This window comes from Nannospalax galili, unplaced genomic scaffold (genome assembly GCF_000622305.1).
Source record: "Nannospalax galili isolate Female #2095 unplaced genomic scaffold, S.galili_v1.0 scaffold1109, whole genome shotgun sequence".
In the NCBI taxonomy this organism is placed as follows: Eukaryota; Metazoa; Chordata; class Mammalia; order Rodentia; family Spalacidae; genus Nannospalax; species Nannospalax galili.
In genome coordinates, this window is record NW_008359787.1 from 132557 (window position 1) to 160335 (window position 27779).

The 27779-nt window shown below is 37.7% G+C and overlaps 1 protein-coding gene across 1 annotated transcript in view; it reads right to left on the reverse strand.

Moving 5' to 3' along the window:
• The window catches only part of Hspa4l (heat shock protein family A (Hsp70) member 4 like), a 45540-nt gene extending 19086 nt beyond the window's left edge, over positions 1 to 26454 (reverse strand). Inside the window, exons 1-12 of the mRNA XM_008823685.3 lie at positions 26395 to 26454; positions 25695 to 25868; positions 14158 to 14215; positions 12290 to 12430; positions 10368 to 10490; positions 6756 to 6855; positions 6296 to 6429; positions 4309 to 4553; positions 4092 to 4168; positions 3095 to 3246; positions 2562 to 2668; positions 1188 to 1321 (exon numbers count right to left, since the gene is read on the reverse strand). Of these exons, the coding sequence (XP_008821907.1) occupies positions 1188 to 1321; positions 2562 to 2668; positions 3095 to 3246; positions 4092 to 4168; positions 4309 to 4553; positions 6296 to 6429; positions 6756 to 6855; positions 10368 to 10490; positions 12290 to 12430; positions 14158 to 14215; positions 25695 to 25801 (1378 nt within the window). The 5' untranslated portion in view covers positions 25802 to 25868; positions 26395 to 26454. The remainder of the gene's footprint in view (positions 1 to 1187; positions 1322 to 2561; positions 2669 to 3094; positions 3247 to 4091; positions 4169 to 4308; positions 4554 to 6295; positions 6430 to 6755; positions 6856 to 10367; positions 10491 to 12289; positions 12431 to 14157; positions 14216 to 25694; positions 25869 to 26394) is intronic.
• Positions 26455 to 27779: the final 1325 nt, after the last annotated feature.

Below are 27779 nucleotides of genomic sequence, written 5' to 3' on the forward strand. Positions count from 1 at the left end.
TACAGCTTTAACATATTCAGTAACACACTCCAGAGCAAGAGTACATCTCTTTCACAAGTAGCTGTAAGTTTCTAGGTTCACAGTTGAGTTAATACAGTTACACAATATTGAATTCAGTATAAGCCCTGTAAGGCATAAAATTGAATGAGTTTTTTAACCTTTAAAAAAGATCTCCATTTCATTTTAGAATATATTGTTCCTTGCAGAAAGACTCATTGTTTTTGCTACTAACACTGAGATGCTGGCACATGCATCTCTAATCTGTATGTATCTGATTATTACTAGTCATACTTGGTTGCACTTGGATTATTTTTATTTTATGTGTATGAGTGTATTGCCTGCATGTATGTGAGTTGCACTCATGTCGCATAATGCTGCAGAAGTCAGAAGAGGGTGTCAGATTCCCCTGGAACTGGAGTTAAGGATGGTTTGTAGCCACCATGTGGGTCCCGGGCCCTCTGCAAGAGCAATCAGTGCTCTTAACTGCTGAGCCATCTCTCCAGCCCCAAGAAAATAATCTTTACACCAACATTTCAGGTCAATTTTAGAACATTTTAAATACAGAAATCAATGAAAACAGAAAACAGAAGTGGGACTATTGAGAAGAGAAAGGTGTTCAGAAAGAAGGGGAGGTGAGAGAGTAATGGGGGGTTAGGGTTATACGATTAAAGCACATTATATATGTGTGTGTGTGTACATATATGTACATGTATGAAAATGTCACAATGAAACCCATCATTTTATACAATGAATATACACTAATAGAAATAGCAGAAGGCAAAACAAATGACTACTCAAACATGCTATTTTTTTTTTTTTTTAGAAATAAAGTATTAAAAGTTCATAATGGTGTCGGAAAGGTGATTCAATGGTTAAGGCCTAATCTTCAAAAAGACTCAGGTTCAGTTTCCAGCACCCATATGGAAGCTAACAACTATCAGAAACTCCAGTTCCAGGGGACCTGACCTCCTTGTCTGGCATCCACGGGCATTTCATGACACAGGTGCACTTATATACATGTAGTCAAAACACTCATAAATAAAAATAAATAAAATGTTTATAGTTACAAAAGGACAGATTTCTTTTAAAATTCAGGACTACATAAATGAAACGTTAATTTTTCTTCTGTGATTCTACATGTTTATCAAAGGGTATAGTTTTATGGAAATTTTTTTGAGTTGTCTTACCAATTCTTGGATCAGGATAAGGCACTTCATGCAAATGAGTATAAAATGCTTCTAGTTCAAATGGCTCCTTCTTATGGAAAGTTATGACTTTTGAGAATGGAGCAGGATGGTTCTTAGAGAATACTTCACATTCCCTAGAGTGCAGTGGGAAAGATAGTCACTTAAAAACAAATAGAGCGTTGCCTAGCAACCCAATTACAGAATCTACTTCATCCTTAATTCATAAATAGCAATTTCAAAGATAAACAAAGGTAAGGAAAAAACAATTATGAATTTTTCTACATTCATTTTGACAAATTTATAGCTCATTGCTTTTAGAATGTCTGACATCATAACAGATTGCTGTATATTAAGAAAAAAATTATCTGAGAATATGCATATTGTGAGGTCAACATGGAGGGAGGGGCAAGCCTTGCCAATTAACTCTCAAACACTTGCCATATACACCTTTTGAATAAACCTTGAAGAACCCTTCCAGAGCTCTTTAAAATACCCTTTTATTTGGAAAAAAATTTAAATTTGCAGAAGGGTAAAAAAATAAAGACAGGACGATGAGTGTCTGGATATCTACTGTTGCTGCTGTTCTTTGCCTTGTTTCTCTCATCACACGTGCATACTTCCTTTAATCTTTGTATTTTTTACTAAGCAAAGCGATCTATTATATTTTTCACTATAAGCATGTTAAATTTAAAAGTATAACAAAAATGAGTTAAGACAAGTAATCTCCTAGATCTTAATAGCAATGTAAGTTGTTAAAATCTTTTTAGTGATAGTGACCAATTGTTAATATGAGTCAAAATAGTGCATATACTCTGGCTTAACAATTGTACTCATACTACTATTTTATAGATATAGCAAATGCAGTGGGACATGGTTATATGTACAATAATGTTTCTAAATAACACTGCTTAAAGTAGCAAAATATAACTTTAAAAGTGTGTTGGTTATTTACTATGCAGATACAACTATTTCAAAAACAGTTATTGTCTACTGACGTAGAAAGGTACTATACAATATCTTTTTCAAAAACAAATTGCACTGGAGCTACATAGATGATTCTTACTAAACAGATAAATTCTTTTATTTATAGATATTCAAAGAAAAGGCCTGGATATATACACTAGCTGCTAAAAATTATTACTTTTGTAAAACAGGCTAAAGGAGCTGGGACATGGCAAATGTGAATTAACAAATTCACAAATATGCCCATAACAGTTTACAAATTACAAACTACTTTTACATTCTCTTTTCTCTAACACTTTATTTTAAAGTACTTAAGAGAATTTAAAGAAGTATAAATTTCTCTATTTTTGAAAAAGATTTAATTGGTTAAAGATTTATGATACATTTAAGAAGATTTAAAAAATAACTTACCCAGTTCCATCTTCAAAAGAAGTCTTCCACCTTAATGTGACTGAATAGGGAACAAGGTCCGTTATAGAAAATTCTCGCACTTTAAATGCTGGTGAAAGAATTGCACACTGGAAAATAAGAAATACACTTAAATAAACAAATACAAATCACATTCTATGTTAACCCTGATTGAATTGCTTAATAAGGTTCTTATAATAAAGCTATTGTATTTTAAAATTTGTTACATTTTGGCAATGGCAAATGAAAGTTTAAAAGGGCTAGAATTTTGAATGCAGTTTTACGAAAACTAATATAAGAACAGTTTTAAATTTCTAAAAGAATTTTAAATGGACATAATTTCAAGAATTCAGTTTTCAGTATATAGATATATTATCCTATTACAATTTAAAAACAAATGAGGAAGACGCAAGACTTACTTATTAAGAATAATTTCTATTTACTCTTTCCCTATTGACAGGTGGTTGGAATAGATAAAAGGCTCCTTTAGACCCACCAGGCATTTGGGGCAAAATATACATTAAGAAACCCCAGACCTGCAAGGCACATCCTCTGGCAACGGCTTCATCAGCATTTAAAGTGGTGCTTATGTCTTTAAGAAAGAATTTAGTGATCTGTTCCTTCACTGCAGGAATTCGTGTTGCTCCTCCTACAATTTCTATGCTATTTATATCTTCACGTTGTAAGTCTGGAAAACAAAATGTTTTTCAATGAAAAAAAGAAAAATCTTTAAAAATTGTGAATGTAGATGTGGAATGTAGTTTTTACTTAAGTCGGTTTTTATGTATTCAGAAGAAGATAAAACGGAGCCTGGTGTGGCGGCACATGTCTAGTGCCAGTACTCAGGAGGCAGAGGCATGTGAATCTCTCTGAGATCAAGGCCAAACAGTGCTACAAAGAGATGCTGTCTCAAAAGAAAGATAAAAATGAAAAGAACAAAAATTATGGAAAAAGGCAAAGTTAGTATTACCTATGTGATGGTACAGAACATGGTCCAGATGATAGAGAGAGCAGGGACAGAAGAGGTGCCTCATGGATTTTAAGGGAGCTCGGCAGAGTCTTTCACCTTCCAACTTTATTGAAGCTTATTTCTAATGTAGCTTCAAAACAACAACCATATCCCTTGTTTCTAATTTAATTTCTTTTTAAAACGTTATGTAGTTCCACAATCCTCCCAAAATATAATTGACATTAGCTTTATGATGTGAAGAATAAAATGAAGAATTCTCATAAAGCTGAACTTCTAGTGCCCTATTCTAGTATTTCTTGTAATTTCCTTCTTTGAAACTGAAAATATGAAACATTAAAAGAAATCAAACTTTCTAGCCAAGCATGCCTGTAGTCCCAGCACTTGGGATGCAGAGGCAGGCAGATCTCTGTGAGTTCAAGGCCAGCCTGGTCTACATAGTAAGTTCCAAGACAGCTGGGGCTACAGGGAGACCCTGCTTCAAAAAGACAAAGAAAAAAAAAATCAAACTTTCTATTGTTTTTATCACATGGTACAGTTTTGGGAACACAGTCATTTCCACTTACTAGCTTGCTCCATTACTGCTTTTAATGGTGGTTCAACCCTGGCCAAGAGGGAAGCACACAATTGTTCAAATTGAGCCCTGTGACAAAATGAAATAAAATTAATTATTTCACGGTCAGAAAGTTGAGCAGCAGAATGGGGGTGGGGGGAGGACCCATGGCATGATTCAAACATAATAAAATCAGCAGTCACTCTTCAAACTGAAAATATACATGGTACCTGTTCATCTTACTAGAAACATCAAGGTCATTCATGAAACACTCAATGTTCAGTGGAAGATCTGATGCATTTGCACTCATTAGCTTCTTTAGTTTTTCACATTCCTGATATAAACGCAACAAGGCCCGAGAGTTTTCTTTCACATTTATCTTGTATTTGGTCTTGAACTCATCACAGAAGTAGTCGACTAAAGCCTCATCAAAGTTCCTGCCACCCAAATATGGGTCAAAGGTAGTAGCCAACACCTATTTAATTGAAAATGCAAAACTAAGTTTTCAGAAATATACTCTTGAAAGTTACCCTTCTTATTAAAATTATAAAAGTAAAAGCAAAGCAAAAGAAATTGTCCAAATCATAGCGGTGCCAAATTTTGGGTCAGAGTTGTACTATCCCTTATATATAGCCAGCGTACTTCCCTTCTCGTCACTGTCTTCTTCATAATGACATATCTGTATCACAACTTAAAAGAACACTTATAATTCTGAAATAACTGAATCACAACAAATGAAACGTCATTAACTCCTATCCATTGGCTCTATAATAGTACAGAACCAATAAGATAGCAAAGAGCAGTTCTAATGACATAAGCATACAAAAAAAGTGGATCAAACCACTGTATCTAAAGTATATTGTGTTTAACTGCTTAAATTCCAGGTCAGGATTTAGGCCCTTAGACCATTTTATTTGTAAAAACCTGCTTATTTTTGAAAATAATTTAAAACAAAAGAACACACAAGAGAGCAAACATGAAAACGGAAATAATGAATAAATGTTGCCTAATGGACTCCCAGCTAGCAGCCGTGTGAAGGAGTACATTCCAAGACATCTAATCTCTCTACCTAGATTAGGATTAATGACTCTTACACAGGCTTGATTCTTCAGTACATTCTTTGTAAAAAGAGGTGTGTGTATGCGCATAATGGGAAACATCACAGTAGGATGTGAATACAACCTGTGTGTGATGGCTTTCCAGCAAAGTAGCACAGAGAATCCATGAATGTAGACTATGGACATTATGTTCTAGTGTTGCCCACAACTAAATGCAAAATCATCCTGGCTAGTGCAAGTGTGTATTTGACTGAGGAGAAAGGCCACAGTCTTTATCAGACTTTAACAAGGCTCTCTGATAGAAAAAGTATAGATGGCTATACTAAAAGCTAGCTTGAAAAAGAAGGGAGAAAATCCATCTTTTCAATTAAGTTAAAATTAAAAGCAAATATTTAAAATAATTTATATCTAAACTGCTGTATTTTTATTGTATGTCATTTACATTTTTCTGATTATAAGAGTGTTGTTATAGTAATATGAACCGCAGGACTAAAGATTCTCACAGAGTTGGATAAACCAAAGTACTTTTATTTCTGAGTATTACACTTTTAAGAAAGGCAATGTAAAAATAGTTATTAAGCCAAATTCAGATTATAAGAAGTAAAGAGAAGTAACGCTATATTGAAAATTATGGGGAGTCCTGAGTATTAACAAAAACATGAATCATTTCAGAAAAAAATTCCTCTAAGGTATTTATGGATAATCTATGATCCCTAATAGGTGACTAATAAACATGTTAACACAGCTAACAAAGATATCTACCACCCAGCAGCTACAATATGCCAAGCATCCCAAGCCTTTGAACATGGAAAATTCTAGAAGACTCTCCACCAGTCAAGCTATCTGCATGCTATGCAGCGAGCTCCAGGGATGCAACATTTTTGTCACCCAGGCTAGGGTATGTATTATTCCTTATCCCTAACTCCTGTGAGTAACCCCAATAAACTCACTGTTTTACTAAAATAAAATTCTAGGAAGTTGCCAGTGATATTATTTTCAGGTAAGGAAACAAAGGTTAAAAGAAGTTAAAAAACTTGCTCATGGTCACATTTTTTTTTTAGGGACAGAGCAAGAATTTAAGTCCACCTGTTAAGACTCTTTATATAGTCTGTGGTCTTAATCATGAAAGTTAAATATAGAAAATCATTTATTTACTTACTTTAAGCTTTCCTTTGTTAAAAGCACAAATCGAGACCTGATAGGCAGAATGTCCCATATCAATAAATACAACATTCCTTGGTTTCTCATCTAATGGAGGAAGATCCTGTTTATAAATTCCATATGCTAGTGCAACTGTTTAAGAACAAAGAATCAGGTTAATCCTAGTATAGCAATCACTTAGAAAACAGGGAAGAGATAAATCATTTTTACCATTTTTTAATATATAGTACAGTAAAAATACTTGATTCAATTAAACTTCACAAATTGATTTTATTTTCACAGCTTATTTACAACTGTATAATAATAACCAGTCTTCAAATTCAATATGAATTTAACTTCAGCCAAAATTTTGTATTCCAAAGCAACAAATGATAAGCAATAATTTACCAGCTTTAAAAAGTTGCTACAAGAGAAAATAGTATTTTTCTGACAGTGATTTTCAAATGACAGTTACAGACCTGCAGTAGTTTCATTCATCAGCCTCAAACAATTCAAGCCTGCAACCTGAGCTGCAGCCATCACAGATCTTCTCTCGGCATCTGTGAAAAAGCTCGGAATCTGATTATAAAAAAAATAGCAATTAAGCACATTGTCTCAGTATCTTTTTACTAAATATATTAGCAACTGAAAAAAAAACTTATATAACTTTACCAACAAAAATACTAATATAAGTTTTTAAGTCTGACAGTCTCTATACCATACAGATTTGATCTAAAATATGGGCACTAGTGTAATTAATAATAAGGCAGGACGGTTGAAGTTCTGCTAATCTGAAGGTTCTCATGCCAGTCTGGTTGCTGTGGTTTAGATGTTTTTCTCTAAGGTTCGTGTGCTGGAACACTGGTTCTCAGCGAGGATGCTGTGGAGGCGAAAGCTGCAGTTGGAGTGCAGTGTGCAGCTGAAGACTGCAGAGGGATACTCTGCTCTGGGAAGGGATGATGGAACCCAGTCTCTGGCTTCTTGTCTGAGAGTGCAGTCTTCTCTTTCTTGCACACTCTTGCCAATGATGTTGTATGATGATCTCATCACAGGCCAAACTAATGGAGTTGCTAATGGTAAACATTCAGCACCAAAACTGGGAGCTAAATAAACCTTTTTCCTGATTAAGTTAACCTGCTCAATTATTTTGATACAGTAATGAAAACTGGACTAATAGAGTATTAAAAATATTAGTTCATCTTTAATAATGAAAAATTGAAAACCCAAGACTCTAATAAAATGAGATAAATGTGTTATAATACATTCATATAATGGAATCCTATGTAAGTAAAATCAGCTAGATATTCATTGTCATGGAATAGTCATTAATATATCATGTTTAAAAAGGACATCCAGGACTGGAGAGATGGCTCAGTAGTTAATAGCACTTGCTGCTCTTACAGGGGACCAAGGTTTGGTTCCCAACACCCATATCAGGTGGCTCACAATTGCCTATAACTCCAGTTCCAGGGCATATGACACCCCTGCAATGCACAACGTGGTACACATTCAGACAAATACAGACAAACACATGTAAAAAAAAAAGGACAAATAGAACATAATTTCATTTTTGTGATATATGCACAACCAGAAAATGAAATTCAAGTGTTTAAATTGGTTACATTTCCAAGAATGGGAAGGATATATTACTGGAAATTCAGTAAAACATACTTTACAAAAATATTAAATGTGTTTACACTAAAAAGTTAAATAACATGTTTAGACTACAGGCTTGAGTCACCATACCCAGTTTAATTCTTTTTCTTTTATTATTAATGTGGGGTGAGTGTGATGCCACAGCATGCATGTGAAGGTGAGAGGTCAACTCTGTTATGTTGGTTCTCTACTTTCACCCTTACATGGGTTCCAAGGATTGAATGCAGGTTGCCAGATTTCTGTGGCAAGCACCGTTAGCCACTGAGCCATTTCACTGGCCCCAACCTTAAATTAAAAAAATTTATTTTATTATTTTTATTTTATGTGTATCCATGTATTGCATGTAGGTAAGTGCACCCATGTCATGCAATGCCCACAGAGGACAGAAGAGGCTGTCAGATCCCCTGGAACTGGAGTTACGGACAGTTGCTAGCTGCCATGTGGGTGCTGGGATTCAAACCTGGGTCTTCTGCAAGAACAGCCAGTGTCCTTAACTGCTGAGCCATCTCTCCAGCCTCCCAACCTTAAATTTTAAGTAAGCACTCTTTTTCTATTTTATTGTGTTTTGCTTAACAAGCTTTCCTGTCCTGATTTCTAGCTCTTTTCTTAACAAAAATCTAATTATAATGAATGGCTCATATAATAGTCATTGGATAATTATGAACCTGGTGCTTCTTTAGTTATTAGGGATAATAGTCCATAAAACAGAGAGAACAGTTACCTTCATGAAGCTTACAACCACAAAGATGGGACTTAAACATTTGTACATTCTGACACATAGATTCAAAGTGTCACTGAACTACCTTAATCCTTCATCTTGATTCCTGTTAAAAAATTAGGGTTTATAATATTTCCTTACTGGGTTAGCTCTGAGGTTTAAATGAATTAATATACATAAAATTCTACAATAGTGTCTAGTCAATGGTAAACTATTATTTACTATTTCTAAATGGCTAAAAAAGTCATTTTATCCTATTAAAAATATGCAGAACTTTAGTCGTGGCACATGAGAAGCAGAAGCAGGTGGTTCTCTGTAAGATCAAGGCCAGCCTAGTCTACATGAGTTTCAGGTCAGCTGGGGATACAGGGAGACCCTGTCTCAAATACTGATGAAAATAATTATTAAATCATAATATGATTCTATTTTTCTGATGATGTGAACTCTTGAACTTACGTAGTCAACTTTGATGGCAGTATAGTCACACTAAGTGACAACAGTGAGTTGAAATGAGGTTAACAATGTTCAATGGTATTTCAAGAGATAAGCTAGAGCAGATAATTAAAAGTTTTATTAAGAATTCTTAAGAAAGATCTCTTTTTTTATAACATAGAATATAATTTCAGGGGGCTGGAGAGATGGCTCAGTGGTTGAGAGCACTTACTATTCTTGCAGATGACCAGAGTTTCGTTCCCAGCAACCACAGTGGAATTGTCTGTAACTGGAATCTGGAATTGTCTGTAACTCCAGATCCAGGGAGCTGATGTCTTTGACCACCACAGACACCTGCACTTTTGTACATACACCCACACACAGACACACACACTCATATATACATAATTAGAAAATAAAATTTAAAAAAATCCTCAAATAAGAATATAACTTTAAATTCCTATCTATAACTTCATATTCCTAACTTTGAATTTTCAATCTATACCCTAGAAATGTTGAACTATTTAAAAGTGGAAAGTTAAGTGCTATTTAGGAAGACTTTTTAAATATTTTCTTTTGATTTATTTATTTTTATTTTATGTGTATGAGTGTTATGCCTGCATATACGTAAGTGCAGCCTTGCAGTGCAATACCCACAAAGGACAGAAGAGGGAGTCAGGATCCCCTGGAACTGGAGTTACAGATGGTTGTTAGCTACCATGAGGGTGCTGGGATTCGAACCCAGGCCTTCTGTAAGAGTAGTCAGTGCTCTTAATGACTGAGCTGTCTTGCCAGTCCCATTTTTTTTGAAAGGAAGATTCTTTTTATAAAGAGTAATTTTTTAAAGTTATATTCACTTATTTAATGTGTGTATGTTTGTGTATGTGTGTGTGCACATGTGTATATACATGGTTACATTAAGTATGGTCGTCAGAGGACAACCCGTGGGGCCCCAGTATTCTCTTTCATCATGTGAGTGTGAGAACTGAACTTAGTTGCTTGGTGGCAAACACCTTTACCAACTGAACCATCTCATTTGCCCCTTAGGAAGATTCTTAAGCATGTGGCAGGTGCAGCAGTCACTAAAAAAAATCACACATATTAGTTTTTGAAGATTCACAACTGAATTTATAGGAAATTCAATCATAAAGTTATCAAATAAGGTAATTAAAGAAAAGTCAAATTTAGGCTATGTGATGGATAAGGGGAGAAATTACAAAAAGAAGAAAAACATTTCACTTAACATTAATAGACTGAAAAATATGATTTACTGAAATAAACTTACTGAAATAACACAGTCAGCCACTGGTTTCTTCAGAGCATTTTCTGAAGTCTCTTTTAGCTTAGCCAGCAGCATTCCAGTAACTTGCTCAATTGCAAAAGGTCTTTCTTCTTCTAGGTACCGGACCTAAAATCAAATGTTGAGATGTTTATTAGGAGTCATTTATAACATCCAATAAATATATATACACATGATATAAAACAGTGAAAAGATCTAGTAGTTTTATTACAGATTGTCCTTCAAGAATCACAGTCTCACTGAAAACACTGAATGTGCCTCTCATTTTGAGTTTCCACACAATCAAGTAAAATTATTTTTAAGGCATCTAGCCCTCCTACATCTCTACTCCCCACCCCCCCCTTTTTTTTGGTCTTTTTGAGACAGAGTCTCCCTGTAGCCCCAGCTGGCCTAGAACTCACTATGTAGACCAGGCTGGCCTTGAACTCACAGAGATCTGCCTGCTTTTGCCCTCTGAATGCTGGGACTACAGGCATGCACCACCATGACTGGCTTAAAAATAGCTTTAAGGGGGCTGGAGAGACAGCTCAGTGGTTAAGAGCACTGACTGTTCTTGCAGAGGGCCCAGGTTCGATTCCCAGCACCCACATGGCAGCTACAAACCGTCCTTAACTCCAGTTCCAGGGGAATCCAAAGCCCTCTTCTGACCTCTATGGCATTGCACGACATGGGTGCACTCACATACATGCAGGCAATACACTCATACACATTAAAATAATAAAATATTTTAAAAATAGCTTTAAAGAGGTAATTCATATAGCATAAAGTTCATCTTTCTGGAAATATACAATTAAATGGGTTATAAAATTGTGCAAGGACCTCCAATTTCTAATTGTAGGACATTTTCATCATCCCTCTAAAAGGACCACTTTTAGCTGTTAGCTGTACCTCCCCATTTCCCCTTAATTCTTAGCAGCTTTTCTGCCTGTATAGATTTGCCCTAGTCTGGATATTGCAAATAAAATCATACTAAACAGACTTTTTAAATTTCTTTATATTTTATGTATTTAAAAATCAGTATACTGTATTTCTTTTTGTAGTCACATACTATTCTCCTGTATAGATATATTTTACCTATCCACTCATCAGATGATGGAGACTTAAACTGTTTCAGTTTTTTTGCTATTATAAATCACACTATTAATAGACTATTCGGGTATAAGATTTTTTGTGTTCTAAGATATATGTTCTAAATCTTTTTTCTTTTCTTTTTCTTTATTTCTTTTCTTTCTTTTTTTTTTTCTGGTGTTTTTGAGACAGGGTCTCCCTGTAGTCCCAGTTGGCCTGGAACTCATTATGTATACAAGGGAGATCCACCTGCCTCTGCCTCCCAAGTGCTGGGACTAAAGGAGTGTGCCACCATGCCAGACTATGTTCCAGATCTTTTGGGTACATAGTAAGGAGAGAAATTTTGAGGTCATACAGTAACTATGTGCCTTAAAGTATCTCACTAGTTTTTGAAAACTCAACATGCTTTTGTCAGCCAGTTTCTAACTTAAATATTTTGGGATATATAGTTAAAAGTCTGAATCCATCACTTAGGAGTTTGCTTTAATACTTCTAAATACAAGATTCTTATAAATTTGAAAGACTCATAGCAGTTAACATATTTTTGGATCTATTCTTCTAAGCCACATACATTCAAGCTAGTTAGAGTTCTCTAAATAATAATGTCTTCTTTCACCCAAAAGGCACTATTTTAATTTAAAAGTTATTTTTTAAATTAGAATGTTTGTGCATTCAGTAAAATTATTGCAAAATTGACTGTATCTTGGGTGTATACATGTATTATATATCCTTATACCCCAAGAAAGAAAAGTTAAACTACAGATTACAAATATGAACATTATCATACTTGGTTTCTTTCATTTAAGTTGACATTTGCACTCTGGGAATGCAAAGCTTACCTTAACTCCTGCACTTCCATTAGGCATCTTCTGCAGCTCATAGGGAAGCCTGATTCTTTCAGTTTGTACGATGGGGTCATCAAATGATCGCCCATGAAGTTTTTTGAATCCATGAACTGTATTTCTTACATTTGTAACAATCTGTTGATAATATATTTGTATTTATCAATTACTTAACAAATCAAAAATCAAATACCATCAATATTTAAAATATCAAGTCCCTATATCCTCTATAGCCAAGTTTAGAATTACATGTTATTCATTTTTCTGGTTTCCAACTAGACAGTAAAATTATACAGTGAATGTGTATGTGTTTATTGTAAGTACTGTCTGTCAAATTCTCCTCTTATCCTAGAAATTAGAGATAGATAGATAGATAGATAGATAGATAGATAGTTAGTTAGATAGATAGATATAGATATGGAGGGAGAGAGGAGAGAGGAACTTAGAAATTTTTCAGATAATACAGTGTAAATATATTGACAACTCTGACAACTCACATCTTTGTTTTCAGCAGTTTTGATCCAATGAATTAGTATTTTGATTTTGTGAGTCTTTTTTCCCCACTTAGTCTTTGTTCTCATTTAAACTTTTTTTTATAAGCCAGTTTATCTTTTCTTTTCAATTTCTAATTTTTGGTGAAATGTCTCATCTATAGTATATTGTTCCTGTGGGTGAACATTTCTCCTAGGTTAGTAAACTAAAACCCTTTCCATGTAGTATAGTACTGTCACAGTCTTTTAAAACTTGTTTTTAACTTATTGATCTTTATTTTATGTGTATGAATATATTGTCTGCATGTGTATAAGTGCACCCATGTTTTGCAGGGCTTGCAGAGGCTAGAAGAGGGTGTTGGATCCACTGGAACTGGAGTTATAGATGGTTGTTAGCTACCATGTGGGTGCTGGGATTCGAACTTGGGTCTTCTCCAAGAACAGTCAGTGCTCTTAACCGCTGAGCCATCTCTCCAGCCCTGGTACTGTCACAGTCTTAATGTAATGACTGACATTTTGCCAAAATAATTTTTTTTGAGACAGGGTCTCACTATATAGCCAATGCTGGCCTGGAATTTGATATGTGGACCAGGCTGGCCTCAGACTAACAGAAATATGCCTGCCTCTACCTCCTGAGTGTGGGATTAAAGGCCAGTACCTCTATTCCTGGCAAGAAAATAATTCTGTCTTGATCTAGAGCACTTGGACTCTAGTCTAAGACTAGACTACTACTGAGATCCAGTATCTGTGCTCTTAGCAACCCTTAAAGCAAAATAGATCCTGATCTTCCATCATGGGATGAAAAACACAGGTGTATCAAAAAAAATCAAGGCATCATGCAAATTTTATAAGTTTTTCAGAAGCTTAGAGTTTTATTTAAAACAAGTTTCATGTAAAATAGGGGTATAGTCACATAGGTTTGCCCTGGAAATTATTTACTCCACTTTCCACACCATCTTTTACAAAGTCATTACTTATTAGTCACTGAATGATTTAGAAAGCTGTCCTTTACAGAAAGTGATCATACGAGAAAAAATTAAATCCATATAGTAGCACATCATTTCATAATTTGTAAAATAATAAATAAAATTAAAGGACTATTTTATAACTCAAAGCAAATCTCCCCCCTACCCCACCTGAAACTGGGTCTCTTGTAGCCCAGGCTAGTCTTGAACTCTCAAATCCCTCAAGTGATGGGATTACAGGTATGTGCTGCCACACTCAGCAAAGTCAAGTACCTCTAACAAAATATGAAGATGTTTTAAGTCACTGTCCTATTTGCAAATATGTCCTGTTTCAATTATATACCACGGCAACTTACTATGATAGAGTTAACTTTTATTTTAAGTCAAAATATCCATATTAACAACTTACCTGGCTCTTAGCTGCATTCCCAATGGCTCGAGTTCTTGGTCCCAAAGATATACAGGCCCTGGGGGGGGGGGACAAAACAAGAAGTTTGTTTGTTTATATGGTTTTATATGGCTCTCCTGGTACAAAAATAAATGTAAAATGATTAAAATAATCACATTATTTAAAAAACAAGTAGTAGAGGGCTGAAGACTTGGCTCAGCGGTTAAGAGTACTGGCTATTCTTGCAGATGACCTGGGTTCAAATCCCAGAGCCCACATGGCAGCTAACAACCATTCTTAACTCCAGTTCCAGGAGAGCCAATGCCCTCTTCTGGCCTCCGACATGGGTACACTTAACATGCAGGCATAACACTCATACACATAAAATAAAGATAAATTTTTAAAAATTTAAAAAACAAGTAGTAGAAATAGACATTTTACATATTTTTCCCTCCTCTCTCTCTCCTCTCTCTCTCTCTCTCTCTGATCTTTTTGAGTGTAGCCCCATCTGGTCTGGCACTCGCTATGTAGACCAGTCTGGCCTTGAACTCTCAGAGATCCACCTGCCTCTGCCTCCCAAGTGTTGAGATTAAAGGCTTGTGCCACCATGCGGGACAACATTTTACATATTTTTAACTTTCCTAAATAGCATCAGTATGGTCAAAATGTTAGAATTTTTTAAAGGTCCTAGTAATTTGCAATACTATATTTGCCACAAAATTGTTTTACAAATTTGCTTGATCTGTAACCTATTAAAAGATTATTTTTATTCAGTAAGGCAGGGCTGCTTGGATTTATCTTTTTAAAAGAAATTTGAGAATTTCATACATGAGTACTATATTTACATCATTTCTGCCCCTCCCTCTCCTCCTTGTAACTCCTCCTATGTCCCCTGCCACGCTCTCATTTTTTGTCCTCTTCAATTATTATTGTTAAATATGCATATATAAACATATATCTACAAACACACACATATAAAATTCATTGAGTTGATTAAGTAGTGTGTGTGTGTACAGCTGTTTAGGGCTGACCACTTGGGATTAGATAACCTATCACCAAGTTCCCCTGTCTCTGTAGAAAACTGATTCTGCCTCCCTCAGCATCCACTGATTGCTTTTATCTAGAGATTGGATGCTGTGACATTCTCCCCATCCATACTGGCATGTCAACTGGTGTTGTCATTATGCAGGTCTTGATTAGGCAGCCACAGTGTAGAGATTTCACAGGTGTAGCTTCCCTGTGGTGTCTAGAATACACTATCTGGCTGTATGGATTTCAAGCCTGGCTGTCAGCAGCTTGTGGAAATAATATAACCATTATTTTGCTTCAGCTTCCCATCTTGAAGAGAGTGAAGATAATACCTGTTCATAGGGTTATGTGAGGATTAGGAGAGTGAAAGGGGTATTAATAAATGGTTTCAATACCTGGCACATAATAAACATGCAAATGGATATTTCAATAACTACATTTAGATGTAACATAAAGACAAGTACCATTTCATAATATGATTTTAAGAAAATGTTTCCCTGATTTCAATTATGACTACAGGAACTATTCAATCAAAAAACACTGTGCATATATAAGCCACTCCCTGTCCTTGAAGAATTTATAGACTATTGAAAAAATTCAACATAATAGAGCATATAGGATTAAGAATGACACTAGAAGAAGAAGAGCCACGTCTACATAACAGGGCTTAGGAAAAATTAACAGGAGAAAACTGCTAAATTAAGACTTGAAATGAGTTAAAAGCATTTAATTGTATCTATCTGTATCTATGGAAAAGAACTTTCCTGGAATATAAGTACTGCTGCTGTGGTTCAGATGTGATTTGCCCTCTTAAAAGTTCATATACTAGAAATGTAATGACACTGAGGTGATGGCAACTTTAAAATGTAGGGCCTAATGGAAGGCAAGTAGATTACGGAGCACCAAACTAGAAAGGATTGGGACCCATTTTACAGAAGTAGATTAGGTCTTATGTGACTGGATTAGTTCTCAAAGGAGAGTACAAGTTATAAAGTAAGGACAGCCCACCTGCTGAGCAACTTCTGCACATGGCAAGTTCCTATCTGCTTCTCTGGCATTCTGTAACATAGCCAGAGGCCTTTGCTAGAACACCAGCACTGTACTAGTTTTATCCTCTAACCACCAGAATCATGAGCCAAACAAGTCTCTATAAGTTACACAATCTTTCACACTCTCCCTAAGAATGCTGTGTAAACAAAAGCCCTGCTTCTTTTCAACATATACATCTCACATCATTTTTCTACTTTATTTTTTCCATAGTATGTATTACCATCTAATACAACTTATTTTTCCTGGCTGTTATCTCTAGATCAGATGTGTACTTCATAAGGTTCTTTCTTCATTTGCATTATTGAGTATAGTAGCTAGTGCTCACATGTGGCCAAAAATTTTAAATTAACCAAAACAACAAAAATCTGTGCTTCAGAACCAGTCACATTTTAGGGGCATAGTGCCACGTGTAGCTAGAAGATATACAGAGAACTAAATATACAAAGAAGAGATGATACACAGAACAGAAAGTCTACTTTACAGCACTGGCCAGGACACTGTCTAGTACATAGTAAGGGCACTTACTGAATGAGCAGAAAGATGGAGCCTAGGGGTAATGCTACTTTGGAGACTGGGAAGAATATAATTTAATTAGTTTCATAGGATAGTTTGATTAGACTGTATAAAGGCCAGATCATATAGTATTTCACAGGCCTGATTATAGATTTGAAATCTGTTCAATGAGTAGTGGAAATTCATTAAAAGTTTTTGAATAAATAGAGTAATAATGCATGGTGATATATAATACAAAATTCAGGTAATATTCCAGAGGAATGCTTTTAAGAGCAGAACACACCACAGTTACACTGAGGATGACTGGACTTAAAAGGGATAGCAAAGAGTTAACAAGTTAATCCTGTAGATTAAGGATATTTATTAATTACTGTACACCTTGCATTTTGTCAGCTGCTAGAGAGACACTGGTGAGGGAGACACACACATGGTTTTGGCTGTCTTGGATCTTGCAGTGGAACGTACCTACATAGGAAAACAAATGAGGTGTTGCAACAGAGGGAGTGCAGGGTGCTCTACAGAGAAGGAAACGGAAGGTCAGGAAACACAGGAGGTCAGGAAAGGATCGCTCAAGGAAGTAATAAGATTTGCAAGAAAAAATACAGTAAAGAAAGAATATCTGCTAAGATTTCCAGAGAAACAAAAGGAAATCTGTTTCAAAACTTTCACATGATTTAGTAATAACAAGAGAAATGGACACATTATAATATATATTACAGAAAAGGATATCATTTATCCAAATGTATATAGTATAGTCTATATTATGTTTTAAGTAGATAATTTCAACAACTATTTGCAAATACTATTTTATACATAATAGGAGGGTTTATAATGCAACTCCAATCTCTGTTTCAAAATTTTAAATTACACTTTCATTGTATTTGTGTATGTATGAGTGTATGTGTGTGTGTGTGTGTGTGTGTATGTGTGTGTATATAGGACAGAAGACAACTTGTGGGAGTTGGTTCTTTCCTTATACCATTTGGGTCTGAAGAAATGATCTCCTGTCACCAGGCTTGGCTATAAGTGCCCTTTACCTACTGAGTCATTTCCTCACTCCAAATCTTTTTCTTAAGTGTGTGTGTGTTTATACTGTGAATGGAGGTCAGGAAAGCTTCAGGTGTCATTCTGAGAAATTCTGTCTACCTCCTTTGAGGCAGACTCTCTCATTGGTCCACAGTTCACAGTTCAGCTTAGACTGGCTGACCAGAGTGTCCCAAGGATCTTCCTGACTTCCCTTTCCAAGCACTGGGAGTACAGGCTCACAAGGCCCTGGGTTTTGGGTATCAAACTTAGGTATTCATGCCTGCAAGAGAAACATTTTCCCAACTGAGCTACCTCTCTAGTGTCTAAGCCACAAATATAAAATCTAATGTTTCTACCACGCAGCTGTTCCAGGGTCTCAGAAAATATCATAAAATTTGGTTTGGACATAAGATTTGGTTTGGACTTTTAAATGTTCTAGTTCCTTTCAGTAGAAGAGAGATATAGTATAAAAATCAAGTGACAGAATATTACTTTAAGGAAATTGGTATTTGTATTTTCTCTGATTATTTATAAAATTATTTTTCTTACATTTATTTTTATGTGCATATTATTTGCCTTCATGTACCTATGTATATCATACGCATCCCTGGTGCTTGTGGAGGCCAAAAGAGGGCACTGGATCCCCTGGAAATGGAGTTACAGACAGTTGTGAGCCACCATGTAGGTGCTGGGAATAGAACCTGGGTCCTCTGTAAGAGGAGCAAGTACTCTTAACTGCTGAGCCATCTCTCCAGTCCCCCAATTTCCTTTCTTTTATGAAACTTATAGTCAAGCATGAATTTGCTGGAGAAAACACATAGTTCCAGAAGACTAAGAGATTACTCATCTAATTAAGCCAAACTTGGTGGTACACACCTATAATCTTTAGTACATGGGAAGTGAAGGCAGGAAGATTGAAGGATAACCTCAGGTACACAGCCAGTTAGAGACCAGACTGGGCAGTATGTGGCCCTGTCTCAAAACAAGAAAAACAGCAATAAATTTCTTAAGTCAGCCATCTTTACATTTGTCTGCTCCTCTCAAATTTACTACATAAACTTTAAAAACAGGCCCCCACCCTTTTTACTTTCCCTTGCCAGGGCCATGAGATCACAGTACTTTCAGACTTGCTGTTATGACCAAGTTGATGCTAGTATATTGCTGCTGGATAAATAATTGTGTAATATGGCAAGCAAGCTTAAATCTCATCACTTCTTTGGATGAGCATTTCTGACCCCCTCCTACATTGCTAGTCTGGCTTTGAATCCACTTTTCAACCGCTAAGCAACACTTTCTTTCAATTACCGTGCCAGGATGTCCACAAAGTAAGATTTCTCAACCTTGGCAATACTGACATTCTGGGCCAAAGACTTTTTTTTGTTGTTGGGAGAGTAGACCTGTACTGTGCACTGTAGCCTCCACTTGAGAATCACTGCCTTAGTGCATATCTAAAAGAATATTCTGCAAAATATAATTCTTCATAGGTTAAAATAAACTTGGGAAAACATCCTTTATTAGAGACTTTCAATGCTTACAAATAAAGGGATTTGAGAAGCTATGCTATGAAGAAAACATCTGAATACTGTTTCTCCTCTATTTGGAAAAAATGTAACACTAGAAGATGGAGAGGGAGGAAATGTTCTCAGAATGACACATTGTTGCTATAAGCTTTCCCATGTGCTGTTTAAGCAAATATAACGTGCTTTTTAGGCATATATAATGGTCAAAAGATTAAATATTTTAACAAATAGAAAAATAATTGAAGAGATTCAAAGTGCTTGTGAAACATAATTCATAAATTAGCTTATAACTTGAGGCCATTAACAGAAATCTCATAGACATATTTAAAAAGCTGATCAGCTGTTAGGCATGTGGTATATGCCTGAAATCCAGCATTCAGGAGGTTGAGGCAAAAGGATCAAGTTTAAGAGCAGACTGGGCTACATATCCAAGACCATGCCTGAAAAACACAGGGATGGGGAGATGGTTGTGCAGTTAAAGAATACTGGCTGCTCTTCCAGAGGACCGGAGTTTGGTTCCCAGAACCCACATGATGACTAACAACCATCCATAACTCCAGATCCATAAGATCTGTCCCCTTTTCTGGCTTCTGCAGGCATTGCACACACTCATACACATAAAATTTTTTAAAAAACAGATAAAAGCAAAATCAAAAAGATAAAAACTGATCAGCCATAGTTGATACCTATATTTAACTATTAGATTAATTTAAAAATATAATCTTACTTAAAATTCACCCAGTCCAAACACAGATACTAATGCACAACAATTTCAAAGTTTTTTCACTCTGACTGCTCAATCTGCAAACTTTCATCTGCAACCTACTTTTGTCAGTTTTATCAGAACAAATCAACAGCCATTAATTTGCATATCAATTACAGGCTAAACACATTGTCAATGGCATGTTGAACATTTAAAACTTGTAATATTGGGGCTGGAGAGATGGCTCAGTGGTTAAGAACACTGGTTGTTCTTGCAGAAGACCCAGGTTCGAATCCCAGCACTCACGTGGCAGCTAACAACTGTCCGTAACTCCAGTCCCAGGGGATCCAACAGCCTCTTCTGACCTCTGAGGGCATTGTACAACACAGGTTGTACTTACCTACATGCAGGCAATACACACATACACATAAAATAAAAAAAACTTGTAATATTTATATTATATAATGTCAGATTTTTCTCACCCATAAGATCAAGGCAATGACTGGAAAACCATTTTGTTTTGCCTTGTTGTATGGATTCCTGAATACTTAAAAAACTCTTACCTTTAGCTATGCTCCAGGTTTGACCACCAGCTGTTATAATCATCTTAGAAAATTTGACTTAAAAACAGCAAAGATGGCCCCTGAAATTTTGTTAGAAGCAATAATCATTTGAAAAGTCTATAGTAACTTACCATTGATGGAATACTATATACCTAATGAGAAGAATGAGGGAAGTAGAGCTATATGGAAAGTTTGTAATGCCTACAATATAGGAAATTTTTTTTGCTGTGGTGCTCTGATCAAACCCAGGGCCTCGAAAATGCTAGGCAACTTCTCTCTCACTGAGCATACTCAGTCCTAACATTATTTTGAGATTTTAAAAAAGGAAATTGTAAGATGTGTAATTCTAGTTTTATTCAAATAAACAGAAAAGCATCCCAGTTATGCATATAAAATCACACAGAAAACTGCAGAAGCTAGTTAGAAAGGGACAAAAGGGGGCTTACTTAGTATTAATTCTTCAACTTTTACACTATTTTAGATCAAAGTTAACATAAGATCTTAGTAAAACATAAAATCAATCCATATTAAGAATACTTAACAAAAAGGTTGAAAAGTCCAACTACACATTAAGTTGATAGCTAACCTCTGGAATTTAGTATTTTCTCTGTGTAACTGGCTTTAATATATCAAGATACCTAATTTTTATCCATTAAGAAGATATCTCACATACCTAAGACACTGATCTAAAAAAATTCTCCATGTTTTGGGGGCTAGAGAAATGGCTCAGTGGTTAAGAACACTTGTTGTTCTTCTAGAGGACCTGGGTTCATGTCACAAGACCCACATGGTGGCAAACAACCATCTGTAACTCCAGTTCTAGAAGATCTGACAACTTTTTCTGACCTCTGTGGGCACTGCACGACATGGATGCACTTATACACAAGCAGGCAATACACTCATACGCATAAAAATATTTTTAAAAATTCTCCACATTTCTAGATTATTCATATACTTGTTAAGAAATAAGGAAAAAGCTATAAAGACAGAAAACCAGAGAACTGAGTATTGTCTGTCATACAGAATTTTTGTGAATAAAAGCAACAATACATCTATTAAAAATTCATTTTTATTGTAAAATGATCATAAATATTGAAATTATCACAATTATATAAATATATGTAATGCATAGCCTCCACAATTATACCACTAAATATATCTATCATTACTAGTTCAGTCTCCTAAATTTCATGACACACATTTATATTTACATTTGCATTTTTTTATTTTTAAAGATTTTTATATTTCTTTAAAATAAAAGGATTACTATGACTGGAGGGATGGTTCAGTGGGTAAAATGTTTGTAGCACAAGCCTGAGGACCTGAGTGTAGACCCTGAGCACCCATGTAAAAAGCAGGACATGATGGCACCTGTCTATAACCCCAATGTTGGAGGGAAGAGCCAGGTTGGTCCCTGGGGCTTGATGGCCAAGCCAGTCTAGCTGAAACTGCAGCTCCCAGTTAAGTGAGAGACCCTCTGAACACCCCCCCCCACAGGATTGTTAAAAATACTTAGAAACTAGTAAAAAAATAACCTCTATTAATGGTAAAACAAAATGCTTCTCTGTGTAATAATTGCTCAGGTAGATAATTTTTCCCTTTAGTTGGTACATTCCTATTAATCTCTCCTGTATATTACAATTATTGTTACTTTACACTTTAGGGAATAAAAGACAGCATTACTGAACTCAAAGAAATGTGATTATGTCAAACACTGCTTGACACATACTAGTCACTATTAGCAGCATAGGTATAGCTGACCAGATGCCTGAACTGACACTGAATAAGGATTCCAATCTTAGTTTTATTCCCCATAAGTGAAACCAATCACTTTGATGTTATTAAGTCTAGGATGGAAATTCTAATTCTTATAGAACTGTACTTAAATGAATGACACAAACTTATATAAGGCCTTAAAAACGTATACACTCATGGGGCTGGAGAGATGGCTCAGCAGTTAAGAGCACTGACTTCTCTTGTAGAGGACCCAGGTTAGATTCCCAGCACCCACATGGCAGCTACGAACCATCCTTAACTTCAGTTCCACAGGAATCGGAAGCCCTCTTCTGACCTCTGCAGCATTGCATGACACGGGTGCACACACATACATGGAAGCAGTACACTCACACGCATAAAATAAAAATAATATATTTAAAAATGTATACACTCAGTAATTGTAGTTCTATGAATTTAGGTGAATTAACTAAGAATGCAAAATGTAGTTTAAAAGATACGTATTGGAACTGAAATAAACACCACACTGCCCTGCCTGTACACACGTTGTTTCTAATGCACTTGATCTTGTCAGAGGCAGAGTTGGGTGGTCTCAACAGAGCTGCAATGCCTTGTGGCTGCAGAGTGACAAGAGGTGCAGTCCACTACACAGGTGTTTATTTCCTGGAGTTACATCAGGATCAGGGTGTAGAAGTGCTAAGTATTCACCTAGTCTCTCACACTGAAATTTTTTCTCTAGCTGTGCATACCACTCTTGCCATCACCAGTATCTCAGACTGCCCAGAAAGGAGGGCAGAAAGCCAGCTCTGAGAGAATGACAGAAGAAACAAAGGGCTACCCTTAAATATAGCCAAGGCCAGTGAACAGAGCTGTCAGATTAGCAGCAGGTATTTACCAAGTCTTTTGGTGCTAAAAAGTAATGGGTCAAATGTTCAAATGTTCAAAAAGTGAAATTACTTAGAATTCAGAATTATATCAGTTATCCAATGTGAATTCTAACCAACCACCACAGAGTTATAACAAAAGATAGTCACTGCAAAACTATTTGCAAAACTAAAATATAAGCAACCTGAATGTGGTTCAGGGATGGAACTTATGAATTACACATTGAACCAAACTAATGATACAGAGATGTTTTACACAGAAAGAGGTTACTGAACAGAGCATCAAATATATCATCCCTTTTCTATTAAAAAAAAAAAAACCTCAGAGAAAACTACCTGGAAGTTTTATTTATGAATATAATAATTTTTAATTTCATTTTTTTCCATGTACTTATATTGTCTAGGTTAAATGTTCTGTAACATTTTGTTACAGAAAAAGCTTTTTGCTCTGTTATATTTAATATTGGTATATTTAATAATAATGAGTAAATGTCCTGGGATCAGGAAGCACTACATTTTCTCTCAATAATTTAATCACCACTAAGCAAATACACAGTATAATAGCACTGGACTACCATGAAGTTATTTTTGTTCAGTAACAACAACATATGCTTTTGACACAAATAACAGGGTCAAGCCAGAGAGAAACAACACAGTTGCTGATGCAAGATATATGATCCTTAGAAACTTCTGGCTTGAATTGAGATCATGAAATCTATGTATTAGTGTTAGCTTTCTTACATTTGACTCAGAAATATTATATTAGATCTCAACCACAAAGAATAATAATCCAATAGCAATGAAGGCTTCTAAATGTCTCTTACTAATTTGTGGGGGGGGCATGTGTGCAGCCCAGAGTTTGACACTGGAATGTATTCCTTTATCATTCTCCACCACATTTTGGGAGACAGAGTCTCTCACTGAACCCGAAGCTGACAATTTCAGCAAAACTGGATAGCCAGTGAGCCTCAAGGTTACTTGCCTGCCTCTGCTCCAGTACTAGCCTTAAAGACAGGTCCACTAATGCCTGTCTATTCCACAAGGGTGCTAGAGATCCAAACTCAGGTCCTAATACTTGCACCACAAGCATTTTACCCACCAAGCCTAATCTCCAGTCCTAGAAGCTCTCTTTATAAGTCTGGATTTACAGAGCTGTACATGACTCATGAAGTCAAAGACCTCTCCACCTTGTTGAAAGAGAGAGGAATTTCCTTGTTCTTTTCTGGTGGAAAGCTGTATCTACTCTGGCTTAAAACAAAATTTTGTAGAGATGAATTCATAAATAACAATGATTACTTCAGCCAGAAAAATATTTATAAAGAAATGTGTTCCTACAGCATTATGAGGATGACCTGATCCATGCCCATATTTGAGCATATAAACACCTAAAATTTTGATAGAAGAAATGCAATGGGTAAATATAGAAAAAAGGTCTAAAATATTCTAGACTACATTTAGAATGAAGTCAGTCTGCACTCAAGTAAGCTACTCAATACTGTATTATTTTTATACTGCTAGAACTGCAGTAACCTTGGTATTTAAAGCTGATCTAACACTGATCTTGGATAACATTAGCTTGACTTTAAAATGTAGTATGGATCATTCACAAATGTCAAATAAACTATTCTTCTATAAAATACATGGACACAATTTTCCTCATAAAATTACAGGTAAAATGGGCCTGTAAGAGTTTTTTCACATGATAGTATTATTTGTGTTCTTTGCCAACAAAGTTTCCAGAAATGAGAAACAAGTGAACATGTGGAAACATGTTTCCATGACATAATGCTACTAAGTCTTTCATCAAGAGTTCATAATAGAAACACTCCACAATCCCGTTTATACAGGATAGTTACCTCTGACTTGCCAACAATTCACTCTGTAGAAATACGCTTTGGATAGTAGGATCTAATCCCACCAGTTTCCACTAATTCATGTATCTTACCAATGCACTGGACTAAGGATTCCCATTCCCCAGTCTGAGGGAATGCACCATTAAACTAATCCCCCAGAAACCAGTCAGATCATCTTAAATTCTCAAGGACAGCACCTCAACTCTCCTTTTAAAAACAAATAAGGACCTCTCGGGTTAGATAAAACTGTTATTCTTTTTTTTTTTTTTTTGATGTGTGCAATCCAAGCAGCCTCTGCTTTTCTGAGAAATCTGTCGTTCAGAGATGGAATGGGGGAGTGCAGAGTGCAGACCTCTAGTCAGCTGCCTAGCGCAGATAATCTCAGGCCACTCCATGCAGGCAATCCGACACCTTTCTCCCACGTTCTGGAGGCCGAGGTGGCCCCACAGCAACCCCTTCCTGCAACCTAAAGCAGGGACTCTACCGGCAGCGCGTGGCGGGGGAAGAGGCGTCTGCGGCACAGAAAGGAGAGATGCGCCAACTCTGAAGTCTGGTCCTCCGCGGAGATGGCGCTGGAAGTCTCCGGCTGGATTGCACCTGCCGCCGCCAAGGATCCGGAGGGGCGGGGGTATCCAGGGTGGGCAGACCCGACCTAAGGGAAAGGGGAGGCGTGCGGCACTTACGGGGTGCACCTGTCGCTGTATTCGTTGGCGATGGTCTCGATGCCGCCGCTCCTCGCCACCGCGATGTAGCAGTTGAGGAAGCCGAGGTCAATGCCCACCACCGACATCCCGCCTACCGGTCGGGCTGCGGGAACCGCGTCCTCCTTCGGGCCGTTAGTGCGGGGACTGCGACTCCTGCGAGAAGCAAAGGAGAGAGGGTCACCGAGTCTCCCGTCTGGAAATCTAGGCAGGGCGTTGGAACTGCGGAGGTAAGCCGCCTGCGCAGCCTCCGCCCGTCCCGCCGCCTGGTCTCTCCACTGCGGTTCGCCGCCGCCAACCGGCAGTTACTGCGGTCTGCGCCTGCGCGCTCCGCCCGGGGAGGTGCGAGCCGGAGCTCAGCGGAGACTGTCGGGCTTCGCCTTCGGTTGCTCCCGTCAGTACTCGGACAACGGCTCGCAGAGAGCTACAGGTTCGAAAAAGGTCTGGAAAGTGGAGGAGGCGGAGGCCGTGATGCAGGCAGAGTGCAGCTCTGCGGCTCGGAAGGCCACGTAGCGGGGTCCTGCGGGGCACGGTGACCGGCCTGTTTGCCCGGCCAGTGCAGTCGCTTGGCAACAGTCGCGCCGCCTCAGCTGGCCAAGGCTAGCCTAGGCGGCCGCCCAATCCCTATGTACGAGGGGCCGACTCCTCCCCCCGCCTGAGGGGCCGCAGCCTAGGCGCTCACCCTCCGGCCTTGCTGCCCCGAGGGGCCCCTGTGTGGCCGCCGCGCTGGCGCTGAGGTGCGCCAGCCCCCTGGTCTGTGAGGCGGCGCCTATTGTGCGGGGCCCGGCCGGGCCGGCCGCACCCCGCCCTGCCCGGCCTCAGCCAGTTGCATCTTGTCAGACCTGTCAGCGGTCAGTGACACACCAAAGACGCGTTCGCTTTCAGAGAATCCTTCCTCGGAAAACTGGCATTTTAGGAGCATGACCTTAGGTCTGACAGACCCAGCCAGGCCTGAACCCGGCCTGCATCTGTGCCCACGGGCCTCAGGAAAGGAGCACGCACTGGGCAATGCCGCCTGGGCCTGCCGAGTCAACTCTCTACTTACGAAGTTTGGCTGCCCTGTTCTTTTTCATCCACATCCCCGTGCGACCCCTGTTCTTTCTCATCCACCCCTTTCTCCATTCCCTGTTCCTGAGGGTCAAGGTTTTCAGGGATCTGCTGATCCTTCTTGTCCAGTTCTTTGTGCATCCCCTGTTCCATCCTGTCCAATTCTTTGTGTGTTTCCTGTTCCATTCTGAAAGTGGTCGTGGGAATATCCCAATTTTGAGTTCTCTCATGGTTCGTAGTTGTTTCCTTTTTTAAAGAACTTAGGAGTTTTACTATGAACAGTGCCGTCACAGCAGCAGCAGCAGCAAACGTGGCTATGGCTCCCGCTGTTGTAGCTATAATGAATGCGAAATACATGTTCAGGACCAATACCAAGTCAACTGGGATGTACAGTACTGCTTTAACTCTGGTCTCTCGGTAGACTCCTGCCTCTCTTCAGAGTATGCAGGAGACATGCTGAGTCCAGCCTCTTCTTTGCCTCTGAGATGCCAGACTTTGTCTCCCAGCAGGCTGTGCGGGCGGGCCCAGAGCAGGGATTGGATGCTGCTAGCCCATCAGAACCCCGGGCCTCAGTGCCTTCCATTACTTAGTTGCCTCATCTAGCCATCATCATCCTGAAAATTAATGATTTACCACGATCTCAATTTTTTTCTATGTCCTGAATGGGAGCAGTCACTTGATAGTAACTGTCTTGAATGTGTCTCAAGCCACTGGCTTGAGCGTGACATCCAAAATGTGTCACTGCTTCTCGGGAGAGCTTAGGACAGGCGCAACGGACAGAAGAGATTCTCACACACGACTGATTGCAATATGCGTTTACTAGGTCAAAGCACAACAAACACACATCAATACAAACACTCAAAGGGAAACCCGGTCCTCTAGCAGTTAAGAGTCCCAAAGTCTCTTGGAGTACCTTCCAGAGGTTAAGCCTTCAGGCACTCCGTGTGGAGAGGTTCTCTAGTCCGCCGTGATCAGTGCACTCTCCCGGCTGAGGAGCTGTCTCTTGCAGGTTCTGATCAC